The sequence below is a fragment of the Pogoniulus pusillus genome, chromosome 8, assembly GCF_015220805.1.
Source record: "Pogoniulus pusillus isolate bPogPus1 chromosome 8, bPogPus1.pri, whole genome shotgun sequence".
In the NCBI taxonomy this organism is placed as follows: Eukaryota; Metazoa; Chordata; class Aves; order Piciformes; family Lybiidae; genus Pogoniulus; species Pogoniulus pusillus.
This window is the reverse complement of record NC_087271.1, coordinates 22,839,671-22,852,395: the sequence shown is the minus strand read 5'-3', so window position 1 is coordinate 22,852,395 and position 12,725 is coordinate 22,839,671. Positions and strand designations below refer to the sequence as shown.

The 12,725-nt window shown below is 47.2% G+C and overlaps 1 protein-coding gene across 8 annotated transcripts in view; it reads right to left on the bottom strand.

Moving 5' to 3' along the window:
- Positions 1–7,504, bottom strand: part of TRABD2B (TraB domain containing 2B) — a 354,347-nt gene extending 346,843 nt beyond the window's left edge. For all 8 annotated transcript variants that reach the window (XM_064147574.1, XM_064147576.1, XM_064147577.1 and 5 more), the window contains exons 1-2: positions 7,155–7,504; positions 6,091–6,651 (exon numbers count right to left, since the gene is read on the bottom strand). In XM_064147574.1, the coding sequence (XP_064003644.1) occupies positions 6,091–6,651; positions 7,155–7,262 (669 nt within the window). In that variant the 5' untranslated portion in view covers positions 7,263–7,504. The remainder of the gene's footprint in view (positions 1–6,090; positions 6,652–7,154) is intronic.
- Between the last annotated feature and the right edge of the window lie 5,221 nt (positions 7,505–12,725).

Sequence of the window (12,725 nt, the reverse complement as noted above, 5' to 3'; positions counted from 1 at the left end):
GTCAGGAGCCCTGCCACCAATCTCCGTCTCTGCAGGAGTGCAAGGTGAATGAGTGCCCTTGCTTAAGATCATTTCTGGCCTTTTCAGTGCAGGAACCTCTGACTAGCCTGAATGATGTGGGCTGGCTTTATGGCATGGATTGCTACTCACTAGGGAGCTGAGGAGAGGCTGTTAAAGACTGTTTGAGGACTGTAGGCTGCACTATACCTGAAGTTGAGGTTTATAAGGTCAATGGTTTGTTCTGTTTATAAGCAAAGTGCTTAGGGCCTGAGGTAGGACCCTGACTGCCATTGCAAAATCATCCAGAAACTGACAGCAGACAACAAACACAGAAAAATCATCACTGTGATTTGAAATGTCATTTACTGAAGAGAAGGGTATCTTACACTAACTGGGTGAGCACCTCAGAGGTGACAAACTGTTCCAGGGGAGATCTCACAGGGATGTGAAAGCAGTGTTAATGTCTAAGTACAGGGATGGATTTGGGTCATCTGCTCCCTTTCTGATTCCCTTCCCTGAAGCAGAACTTGAGGAGTGAACCCCCTCCAGGGACCAAAGCACCTTATTTGGGTGCTGCCCACACTCCTCACACTACAACAGCTTCAGGGCTCTCTGACACCAGGATCAGGCATCACTGGAGCCACAGAGACCAAGCTCCGACCTCAACTCTCCTGCTATTTGACTTCTACATGTTAGTAACATTCAGTTCCTCAAACATGGTAGGAACTCCCCTGAGTGTCAGACTTGCTCACCACCACCTCCTGGAAATTTGTTCCTCTCAAAGACCACCTTATAAAGATAATTTTGCAAGCAAACCTCCCATATGTGGGGGCAGGTGTACCTGTCCAGGGCTTGGATCTTAACAAGGCAGGTCTGAAGAATCAGAGGGAAAGGAAAGGTTTACCTCTAACCTGTTCTACAAACACTTCTTGCAGTTATATATATAACAAATACAACAGATGAACTGCCAGCTGTCCCTCAAGCCATCATTAACTGAGTGGCTTTTTACTTAATAGGCATCAAATGCCAGGGTAAGGCTTTCAAGCAGGCTGTGGTGAAGAAGCACACAGTAACTAGTTGCAAACAGCAACACAGTAGAGTTAGTTACAGCTATAAAATGTCAGCTGCTGATTCTTTCAGGTGTTACCTTGACTACTGTAGTTTTAATACCTGCAGTTTCACTCTCAACAGACCCCCTGGTAAAGACATAAAGCAGCCTCACTACTATTCCGAGGGAGTTAAATGGAAGGAGTTCTATTTTTGCTGTATGAATTTGTACCTCAAGGTTAATTTCATTGGGTTTTTTTTTTTGCCCTGGGGTGTTGTGGGGAGTGGTGAAGAGAGTGATAGTTTAATCAAAGCCAGTAAGCTGAAAACTATGTCCAATATGTATAAAAACATGTAACTAATCAAAGGTTTTGACAACCTTCCTTTCAATGAAATTCAGCAATCAAAACAGATGATATTAAGCTATTTCGGAGGACTCTTATCCTTTCAATGAACTCTAAACTTTGTTTAAAAGCACTTTTTAAAAAGCATTATTATTTTTATTAGGCAAAACCCACTTTTCTTTAAAAGCATTAAGAAAAGTTTTACAGTATCAGTAATACTCCCCCGGATAAACTGCACAGACTGTCAAAAGTCAACTAGCTCTGAAACTGGTTCAGAACACTTTGGGGCTGGATCTTTCAACAGTATAAACAGGCAAATTTCCCTTTAAGCCAGTTACACAGGTCCTTGTCAGCAACAAGAATCCCAGCTCTGTGATCACAGAAATGTTTAATTTTTCAAGGGGACAGGGGAGACAGAATAGCAAATCCAGGCCATGGCTCTGCCTATGTATTACTGTGTCGTGCTGTTTTGCCACTGAAGGTCCAACTCCAACACTGCTGATCTGTCAGGGACCAAACATGATGGACCACCCATCGGCCTTTTATTAACCAGCACTTGTTCCCTCTCTAATCCTATCACTAGAGTAATCAAAGCTGCCATGTCCCAGGGTTTGATGGAACAGCAGGACCTGGGAAATGAAGACTGATTTTGTTAACAAAGTCATTCCTGCCCCTTGAATGCTGTCTCATTGGTAGAAAACAGGGAGACGAGGTTTATTTGTGCAGAGAATGAGGCGGCAAAGAAATGAAAGGAGAAGAATGGTAAAGTGTGAAGTTTAATCTGGCACCGTCTAAGGTTTCTTTCTTTGAGGCTGTCTCTGATCCAATCAACACCCGTTTGATATTTAACATCTCCCCCTGCAGTTGGAAATGATACAGGCTGGAGAAGACCAGAGTCAGGGCTTCCCAAGCCCCTACCGGTGAAGGCAGGGAAAAGGGAGTGCCAGTGACTTTCCTCCAGTCTGACAGTTTCCCCCATGGACAGGTCAGGATGAAGGCGGCCCTGACACAAAATTACCCTCATGAGCCTTGGGATTCAGGGCATCTGGCATAATGCAGGTTCTCCCTGAAGACAGCCATCTTGGCATGCAATGGGAGAGGGATTTTATTTCTGACTTGGACGAAGGGATAGCAGTGCTGGTTTGGTCTGAGGATCCTTCTGAGAAACGGGATCTAACAGAAGCAAGAGCTACCATACACCTCCCTTGGAGAGAGTGTTATGAGTAGAAGAGTAAGAGCTTCCCCTTGCTGACTGTACAAGCTTTTAGGGTGTTCATCCCTGGGGCTGTGGAGCAGTGCCACCACAGCCCTTCGTGACCAAGACTGACACAGACAGACCTGAACAATGCAGGAGTCACCATTATCATCCTCCTTACTCCACGGATAGTACTTGTCAGCCTGAGGAGAGCTGTCCACATGATTCACACGAGGGTCCTGAAGCAGGGGAAAAGCTTAATCCTGTCCCGAGCTGACCCTCAGAGGACATGTGGACAAGTCCTCAGGGCAGTGCCTCTGCTAGGATTCTAACAAGAGAAGGCTCTGAACACCATCTGTCCCTCACCAGCTCTTCTCAGTCCTCACCCACTTCATTTTGCATTTTCCAGGCCACTCTGTCAATAAACATCTGCACTGTCAGCCAGGAAAGTGGTGTTTCCTCTTTGCATGTCTCTCAGCTCTTTATATCCCACCTTCAGTGAAAACCCTGAAACTTCCTATACCAAAGTTCAATGACATTTTGGCCTGACTCAAAACTGATCTGATTTCCCTGTTGTCAGGCTCCCAGCCCAGTCTCCTGCTGCAGACACCTTGCCACCAGATCTACAATACCCAGGGCCTCGACCAGCAGCTGCTGGCATTTCAGAGGTAGTGAGGATGCTCACTCTGTGACCTATGCAAGAAAGTAGAGGTTCATCAGGAAAGCAGGGTGATAGGAGCAGTGCTGGCTTGGGAGTGCTATGTGAAATTCTGAGAAGAGATTCCAAGGGGGAGCAGAGCATCAAACTACAAAGTTTCTGGGTTTACAATAGAAAACAATGTGTCCTGCTCTACCTGCAAGAGCTGGCTCTCCAGGAAGTAGCTAATTATATGAGCCACCTTAATCTTTTCATCTGGCTAAGACAATCAACATTTCAAAGCCTTGCACAGAACGTTTCAAAGAGCGTTCCTGGTCAAAAATGCAAGTGTATCCGCTTTCTTTCAGAGCAGATCAAAATCAAGTACCACACCAGGACCACTCCTAGATTTCCTCCTCCTCGCGGTATCAGATTAACAGATTTGGTGCATGTAGTCAGATTAAATATTTGCGGTAGCACAAAGCTGCCTTTGAGGAGCAGAAGTAAAAGGAGGAAATCTTTTTTTTTTTCTTTTTTAATTTGCTTAGGGAGAAAATACTGGACTTTAGGGAAGTGGGCAACAAAATCATTGACATGATTCAGCAAGGCAGAGCTTTAAAATCCTCACTGTGAATGCAGAAATTACATACAGTATTCCCGTAACAGTAATGCTGAAAACAGGTAAAAATTGCTGATGCCCTTAGCAGATTTGGGACTGTAATTTATCGCAGATGTTCTCATCACACTGTGCAAACACCCTACAAGACAAAAGCTGCTCAATTTCTGATTTCCATTTTGGTATATTTTAATTATGTGTTGCTTTAAGGAAAGCTCCAAGACCTGAAATTGGGAGGCAAAACCTAGCAATAGTAATCCACTCCACTAAATTAGCACAGTAATACACCATGCAGTAGGACTGCCAGACGGTGTGATAACATTACAAATTACTATTGTTAAACAACTAGCCAGGTGTCAGGATGCATGAAATCTAGAGGAAGCAAGAAAATAAATATCTGGTTTGTTTTCTTTAATTTTTGTCTCATGTTCTGGTGGCCTTGTTCCCAGAAAAAAAAAAAACAAAACACCTCAGTCTAGGAAAAATCCTCCTGAACACTGATCTATTTTAGCAGCAATGTCAATTCTTTGTAATAATTAAAATGCAAGGTGTTTTTTTGTTTGTTTTTGTTTTTTTAATCAGAACAAAAGTTTTGCTGTTCTTCTTTAGGTTACTATCATAGTAAAAGGAAGGGAAAGTTTTTCCTTCTATTTAAAATTTAGAGAATGAGAGAAACCATTCTCTGGTAAGAGGCCATTCTCTCTGGTAAAAGCAGCAGTGAGTTTTGTACTCTGTCCCTTCTCCTTTCTCTGTCTCTCACTTGCTCTAGAAAAGAAAAAAATGTAGTATGATTCATGTTTAAAGGCTTCCAAGTGATACATTTTTAACCAAGTGCTTTCATGTGCTTGATTCTAACTGCCATTTTTGACCTAATCAACCAAATGCTATTGGAAGCCTGGAATAGTTAATTATTTTTACCTCACCTTAGAGAAGGGATTCAACAGAGAGGACAGGCACTTAAACCTTTCAGACAGAGAAGGCTAAAACGAATTCCTTGGTTTGAGTGTTTGCTAATTAATGCAAAGGTCCCAAGGGCTCTCTTTTAATTTTTTTTTGTTAATAAACAAGAAAATTCCTCCAAAAAGCATATGCAACAAATCCTCTCTGAAGGCTGTATGGAGAATTAGACTTCTAGCTGAAACATCAGTTGAACCAAATGTTAGTGACAGCCAGACTTTTTTCCCTTTACAGCAGCTCCCACTAGACTTCAGGGAACAAGGTGGTGAAGGCACTCTAAGGACATTTCAATCACACCAAAGATCAGTCCTTATACTCACATCACCAAGAAATTTTTGCTCAAACCAGGACAGTTAGGAGAAATGTGGAAATAGTCTGATCCAAAACTAATGACAAAAAGCAGGTTAAAAACGAAGTATCATAACAGTAACTGACACCACCTTAAATTTCCCCTGGATTATTTGTTTTCTTCCACACACGTTCATTTCCTGAATTTCTAGTAAATCTGATTTCATATAAACAGTTTGACAAAGCAAAGTCAATAGCTTTGACTGTGTTCCTGATTAACCCACTGAAATGAAATGGATCGCATGGCGTTGTGTTTGGTTGTTTAAAGCTAAATCCACTGAAAGAATTCTGGAGTCCAGTTACATCAATAACTTTAGTTTCTTAATCTACATCCTTTTCACTAAAATTTACCTGTTCTAGAATGAAAAAGAAAAAAAAAAAGAAATCCCTGCAGAATGAACACTTAATTTCCTCTAGCACACTAGGGCAACATGAGCCAGTTTGTTTTGACCTGCAGTGACTACTAAAAGACAGGGACAGTTTGCACATACTTAAATCTCTTGGAACAATGTAGAAATTTCTTTTTTCATTGTTCACGCTTCATCCTCTTCCTGACAAAGTAGTAAAGAGCTGCTTTATTTAAAAACAAACAAACAAAACGAAGCACTTTTTACCCAGCTCCAAGACAGGATGAGAGGCGTGGAAGTTTCCCTCACAAGTGGCAAGCCAGCAGACACATAGATTCACACCCCGGACATTTGCCTCTCAAATAAATAATACACATGATGCACACACAGCACTGCCTGTGTGCATCGCAGGGGTTTTTTTGCAGATAGCGTGGATCAGCATAATGGAAAACTGGCAGCCCAATGCCAAGACTGCTGAGGCCCATAAGTGACTCACCTTGCTGCAACAGGCTTGGGGTTAACCCCTCAAAAATTGATCAAAATGCAAAGACAACGGCCTCCCCCCTGGGAAAAAAAACAAGGCCCAGGAGCCTCCTTACCTGGGAGAAGTTGAGCCCGTTCAGCGGGTGACACTGCTCCTCCACCCTCTCCACTGCACCCGTCCTCTTCTTCATCCTCTCGGCCTCCTGGGCAAGGTAGAGATCGAGCACGGGCACACCTCTGGAGCGGATGTCTGTTTCTGTCAAGGAGTTCACCATAAGCATCACCCAGACAGGCCTCTTGCGCTCCCAGTTGCCAGCAATGGCATTGAAGAGGTAGTCAGCGTAGAGGCCTTTGCCCCGCTGGTCTGGGGTCATCCAGTGGGGCAGCATCAGTTTGATGTAGTCCAGGTGGCGCTTGAGGCGGCGGTACAACTCCCGAGGCAGCACGTCCTGCAGGTTCTCCCCGTGGGGCAGCATCTGGCAGCTGGCCAGCCCTGAGATGGTGTAAGGGTCAGTGAGATCCAGCTCAAAGTAGACACTGGAGCTGGCGTGGAAGGCGGCCTTGGAGTTGTCAGGGATGAAGTCCCACACTCTCGTGTAGGGCACATGGATGGTGCCAAAAAGATAAGCTGGGGGGTCACGACGGATGGTCCAGAGGAACGAGTTGAGCTCTCCTTGCTGTGGGGAGGACATCAGAGGCTGGTCAGTTGCTGAGGGGGAGAGGGGTAGGACAGACACCAGGGCAGTAATGCCACCCTCAGGGTTGCCCGCAGGAAAGATGACCCGGGGGTGTCCTGTTCCCCATCTCCCTGCACAAGCCTCATGCAGGCTCGGAGCTAGCAAAGCCCACGGGCACGAAGGGGCCGTGCAGGGCAGCGTCCCGCGGTGACCCTCGCTCTCCCCTACGGGCGCCCGCCCCCCTCCGGCCCTGCACCCGTCCGGGGATCCCCTCCGCACCGGGACACCGCGGGGCACGCGGGACACTCGCGAGGCAGCGCCACACCTGCGGGTCCGCACACACACGCGCGTCCGCCCGGGCCGCGCGCACGCCAGTGCACGAACGGGGGTGTCCCTCCTCCCGCACCCCTCCGCACACCCCCCACCCGCACCCCGCCGGCCCCCAGCGTCCGCGCCCCGTCCGCTCCCGCGGGGCGCCGCGCCCCCGGGACGGCCCGGCTCACCGAGCGGGGCAGGTCGCACTGCCCCGTGTCCATTTGCTCCCGCCGGGCCGCGGCGTCGGGCAGGAACCCCCCGAAGACGAAGCAGATCAGCGTCAGGTTGAGTTGCATCCCGCTTCCTCTCGCTCTCCTCTCTCTCCTCCCCAGATGAGCCTTTTTGGATTTCTAAGGATCTTTTTTTTTTCCTCCCCCTCCTCCTGCTCTTCCCCCTTTTTTTTTTTTTTTTCCCTTTTTTTTTCTTCTTTTGGCGTGTTGGTTTTTTTTTTGTTGGTTTTGGTTTTTGTTTTTTTTTTTTATTCAAACAAACTTTGCCAGTCCCATCTGCATCTGACAAGTGCAGGGGGAAGGACTGGCTGCCCCCTCCCTCCCATTCTCTCCCCCCTCCCGCCCTTTCCCACCCCCACCCCCTCTGGCTCCGGGCTTGTCAGAGGAGCTGGATGCTTTGGGGAGGACGGTTCTCATCGCCAGCCTCCGCCATGCTTTGATTTTGCAGACCGGAGAAGCTCCTTTCCCGCCCCGCCGGTTCGGGAGGAGGGTGGGGGGGGGGGGGGGCCGAAGAGCCAGAAAATCAAGAAGTTTTAAAAATATTTTTTTTTTCGGTTGTTTTGTTTTGTTTTTAAATTCGGCGGCCAGAAGGAGCTCCCGCGGCGCCCTGAGAGAGGCGGGCGCTGCTGCGCGGGGCGGCGGTGCACAGCGCACCGGGGAGGCCGAACTCCCGCTTCGGCGGAAAGTTTGGCGCAGCCGCCCCGGCCCGCCCGCGCCTCCCGCCGCCAGGGGCCGCTGCCAGGGGCCGCCGCCAGGGGGCGATCGCACCCCAGCGCAGCCGCGCGGCGACAGCGACCGGGAGGCGGCGGCGTTGTTACCGGCTCCGCCACGGCGACACCTGCGTGGCGCTTCGCTCGCGTTAGGCATTACAGACACAACGTGGAAAAAAGTTTGGACAGTTGATAAAATTACACAGACGGGGATTGTCCCGGGCAGGAGCTGAGAGCGGCCGGCTCCGGAGGCGCCCCCGCCCTCCGCCGGCCGCTCTGACCCCGCGCGGCCTCCAGGCGTGAGGAGACATGTTCGCACAGGCACCGCCTTCCCCTAGCCCCTCCGAAGGCAGGGGCAGCGGGGCCTCGCCGAGCGCCGGGGTGGAGGGCAGGTCAAGGACGGGAGCCCTTCATGGCGCTGGCAGTACCATACCCCGTGCCTTCGCCGTCCTCGCAAGTATGGCCCCCTGAGGAGAGCCCTCTGCCTCCTCAGCCTCACAGGAGGATGGAAGGAAAGTTCTGTGTGTTTTCAAAACGTGCAGCTCTCCAGCTTACGCTTTAGCTATCAGGCTTCCACTCGGACCAAAAAGCCTCAGAAGGAAGCGCCTTTCTGCAGCAGGACCTGAAGTGGTTCTTGCTGACAAGAGCACATCCAGAAGCCCTGAGGGTATGGACCTTTTTCCACAATTTTTCACAGCAGATGCTCAGCTACAGCAGCTGCAACTCAAACCTCCTCCTGAGTGTCCATCTCTGTTAAAACTGCGAGGTTTCAGAGCAGTGGACAGGCTGACAGTGCCTGTCGCCACCACTTGCTGAAACTCCTGCCCCTGGACCCATTCGGGCAGGGATGGGAGTCCGGGAGCCAGACATAGCCCCTTCTCCTTGCAGGACACATCCCAGCCCTGCTGTTTTGGGGGCCCCGGGTGGTTTTGCAGCCTGTCCTGCTGTACACAGTAACGCAGGTCTGGATCCTCACCACCTCCACAACTGCAAATCTTTTCCAAAATTGTGTAGTTCCTCACTGTGTCAAGAAGAATGGAAACTACCAAAGCTTGCCTGATGGAATACAGTAGTTACTATTATGAGTCAGGGTCCTTGCTCTGGCAAAACTCAGAGTGGAGCCAGCAGGAATTTTGCCAAGGACAGTGGCAGACTTGGGCCTAGCTGGCAATAAATGTGGCTTCCTGATAGCCCTGTTGAAGCTGAGAGAGGCACCACTTGCTGTGGTTGCTGGTAGGCAAATGCACAGGCTACTGAAGGCTGCGCAGGCTACTGAAGGGACTTTCTAACTGCAGTGTGTGCCTCCTGTGGCCTTCAAAGGCAGGAGAGTGTTCTCCTAACTATGGCATCTGGACCAGCAACTCCTTTCCAATTACTTTTATAAGGCCTCGGAACCTCTTCTCTCCTCCCGGATATTCCAGACAGGTAAAAACCATGCAAAGGGACATGGGATTTTTTTTCCTCTTTCTGTTTCTAAGGTCTTGCAGATAAATATTTGTCTGCTTTTGTTCTCAGGGGTAGTGTTCAAAGAAAGGAAAGACACAGAGAGACAGAGACAAGGTGTTTTTAGCTGACAAGGTGTCCTTTCATTGTGACAGGGTGGTCCAGTGAGACAGTTGAGCCATGGCCACACTGGGTGCTGGTGGCCTGGAATCACTTGTGGCCCCATGTTGTCAGGACACTCTGCTCTCAAGGGATGTGACTCTGGGGCCTCTTGACTAGGGCCTCCTCAGCACTGCCAGTGTGATGACACAATTTTGCAAGGATAAGGAGGTAGGGCAGGGCCTGGCAGCATGTGCCTATCCCATCTCTCTCTCTTAAGCAGCCACACCTTTCTCTCAAACATGCCTCAGCACTTGCTTCCAGCCTGCTCACAAACCTGCAGGGTGCTGGATGGCCGTCATAGATGACTGTACCACCATCTGAAATAAAGTCCAGAGTGGACATGGCTGTGCAGCCCATCTGCCAGCAGAGGTGGTACCAGAGCTAAATCCAGTGGCAACACAGTATCTGGGTATTTCTCCTCTAAGCATTTAAAAGCTACAGGCTTAATGCTGTTGTGACACTGTAGCATGGAGGTCTTCTACCCTTGTTCCAAACTGCATACTTACATTCAGCAAGTGCCATGGTTCTGCTCATCTGCCTTAGTGGCTTTGGCTTGGTCCACTGTTTTTTTGTAGCTCCTTTCCACATATGTTCTAAAGCACTGAAAGACCAGAGAGGCCTCATCAGGGGGTTGGTAGGGACATCTCCAGTGATGTGATCCAACATCTCATGTGCTGGAGAAGACACCTGGGAGGTCTCTAAGGAGATGTGAGGCCCTATTCAGTCTTGGGTGCCATGTTGTGAGGTAGGGTGGTTACCCTCGTTGATGGCATATATATCAAAGCACCCAGGACAAGAATAAACAAACATCTTTGGCACTGTGCTCGTCTTTCATCAGCCAAAAGGCAGGTGTGTGTGTGTGGGTATAGCAAGTTTTCCAGCCATTTCCCTGAACTCAGCCCTGGTGTTGCAAGAACTGCCTAGCTGTGAAAACACAGCCTCACCTTGATTGATGCTGCTTGTGGGTAAGATGACTAAGAAGAAGGAAAAAAAAAAAAAAAAGAAAAAGAAAAGAAAAGACCAGAACAGGATCAGAAGTCCCAGTGGGAGTGTGATGCAGGTGTGTACTGATTTGGTGGGACATTGCTCAGGTTGGGGAAACATCAGCCAGACCTTCAGACATTAGGAAGAGGAGACAAACCACATGATGTGTATCATGATGTTCCACCTAATATACAAAAGCATTCCACAAGCTTTTATGAAGACAATTCTTTGGTAACAGTGAGGGAAATTAATTCTTATGTGTAATTGTAACATTTTTTTTTCTCCTTCAGATGAGTTCCATATGTCTTTGTGATTTTTTTTCCTTTAAACACAGCAGTTTAGAACAAATCTTAAGTAACATTTAGCCTGCTTCTAAAGTAAATATTTACAAAAACGTTAAATAATGGTTCTGATCATTGGAAAATGTATATTGCTCCCTACCTGCTACTGTTTTGTGCCTATCTGGAGGATCAGAGAAGCTTTGTAAGAAAGCCCAAGGCTGCAAAAAAAGTATAACAATGCGATTAGCAGTAATCAGGTGGGAAATGCTACCTATTGAAAACTGCAAAGAGCTAAGATGGATAAACTTCGAAGGGAAGGTTACATTGGTCTGTTTTCACAAATTTCAAGAAATCTAATGGGGGAATAAGCTTTTCATCTTACAAAAGCTGTATTGTTTTTTGGAAGCATAGTAGTGTTAGCTGATGTTTATGTCATGTATCATCTTCAAAGAGCTTTACTAAATAAATATTAATCATTTCACCAGCCACTTAAAGGCAACCACTTTAGGGGTGTGGTGAGGTAACAACTTAACAAGTAAGTTGTACTAAGACAGGAAGTGAAGACATCCAGATTCAGTAAGGAATCAGTGTGGGTACAAAAATATTTGTGGAGGCTTTAACAATACTTTGAATAAGGCAAGATAAAACCCCATGGAACAGAGGGCACATTTCTTTGTTAATGAGAAGCTGGCATTGGAACTTGTAGTTACAGTGTGTTTCCAACAGGTAAAGAAGATTATTAGATCTGAGAGAAAACAGCTTGTGAGGGATCAGTATTTGCATGCGGAGAAGCGTGACTTTTTTTACCAGGACACACTAATTACAGGACTAACTACTCTTTTGTCTCTTCCTCTCCTCTCACCTTCCTCCAGGGTGAAATATTATATTGATGCCCTGTGCTTTATCAGTGTGCTATCAGTACACATCTCTGCCACAGTATACTTTCTTTGGAAGAATTTCAAAGTGCCCAGTGGATTCAAGTCTAATCTCTGCATTTCTTGCACCTTTCCTTTAACAAGGAACTCTGGCTGACCTACTGACTCTCCCAAAAGCTGTCCTGTGTCAAAGCTGGAAGAGATAGAACCCACCTTTGCCTTTTCCCATGAATGAAGCTGAAGGGCTGAAGTTGTCTTCTGCTCCTGCCAGAAATGGCAGATGAGAATAGATCTTTTTGTATGTTATACATCATAGAATAATTTAGATTGGAAAGGACTTTGTAAGGTATCTCGTCCAACCTCTCTCCCTCTGAGCAGGGTCAACTCAAATGTCAGATCAGGTTGCTTGAGTCCAGTTAAGGATTCTAATTCGATTTCTCTGCTGTCTTATGCACAGATGGCATTATATGTAGCTGTCTGGGACTCAAAAAGTAACGAGCCTAAAGCAGTTGGCACTGCTAGCTGTCATGCCATGACTTGTTATCTGCCATGACATCTGTGCAGTGAGATGTCTAGCAAACACAGATCTTCCTGCAGAAGACTGCTTTTGATGTTAGCAGTTGTATTCACATACAACATCATTGTTCAGTCTTTCAATTCATGATGTGAAACACACACTTGTCAGAGGAACAACGCTCTACTAGCTTCAGGTTGTCACACTGAAACTGCTGAATTATCACAACTGTTTTAATATTTCATATCTTTTTTTTTCCTGTGTGTAACAGCCAATACAATGTAGTCACTGTAATCAGGCTTAGATTTCCTTGCCTGTTTGTCCTCCTGTGTTCAATTCAGTGTCTTTTGTCTCAGCGTTCCAGAAACAACCAATCCAGTTCTTGAAGAAAATCCCCTCTCAGTCCTAACATCCTCCTTTCTAAGGATGAGGTATGAATTTTGCAGACCAACCAGCATTAAAAGCTTGTATTACATTTTGCAAAGTCTCACCTTGTGCTGTGGCCTCTGCAATGACAGACCACATCCTGCCTGGGACTCGATATGTAAATACACTGAAGA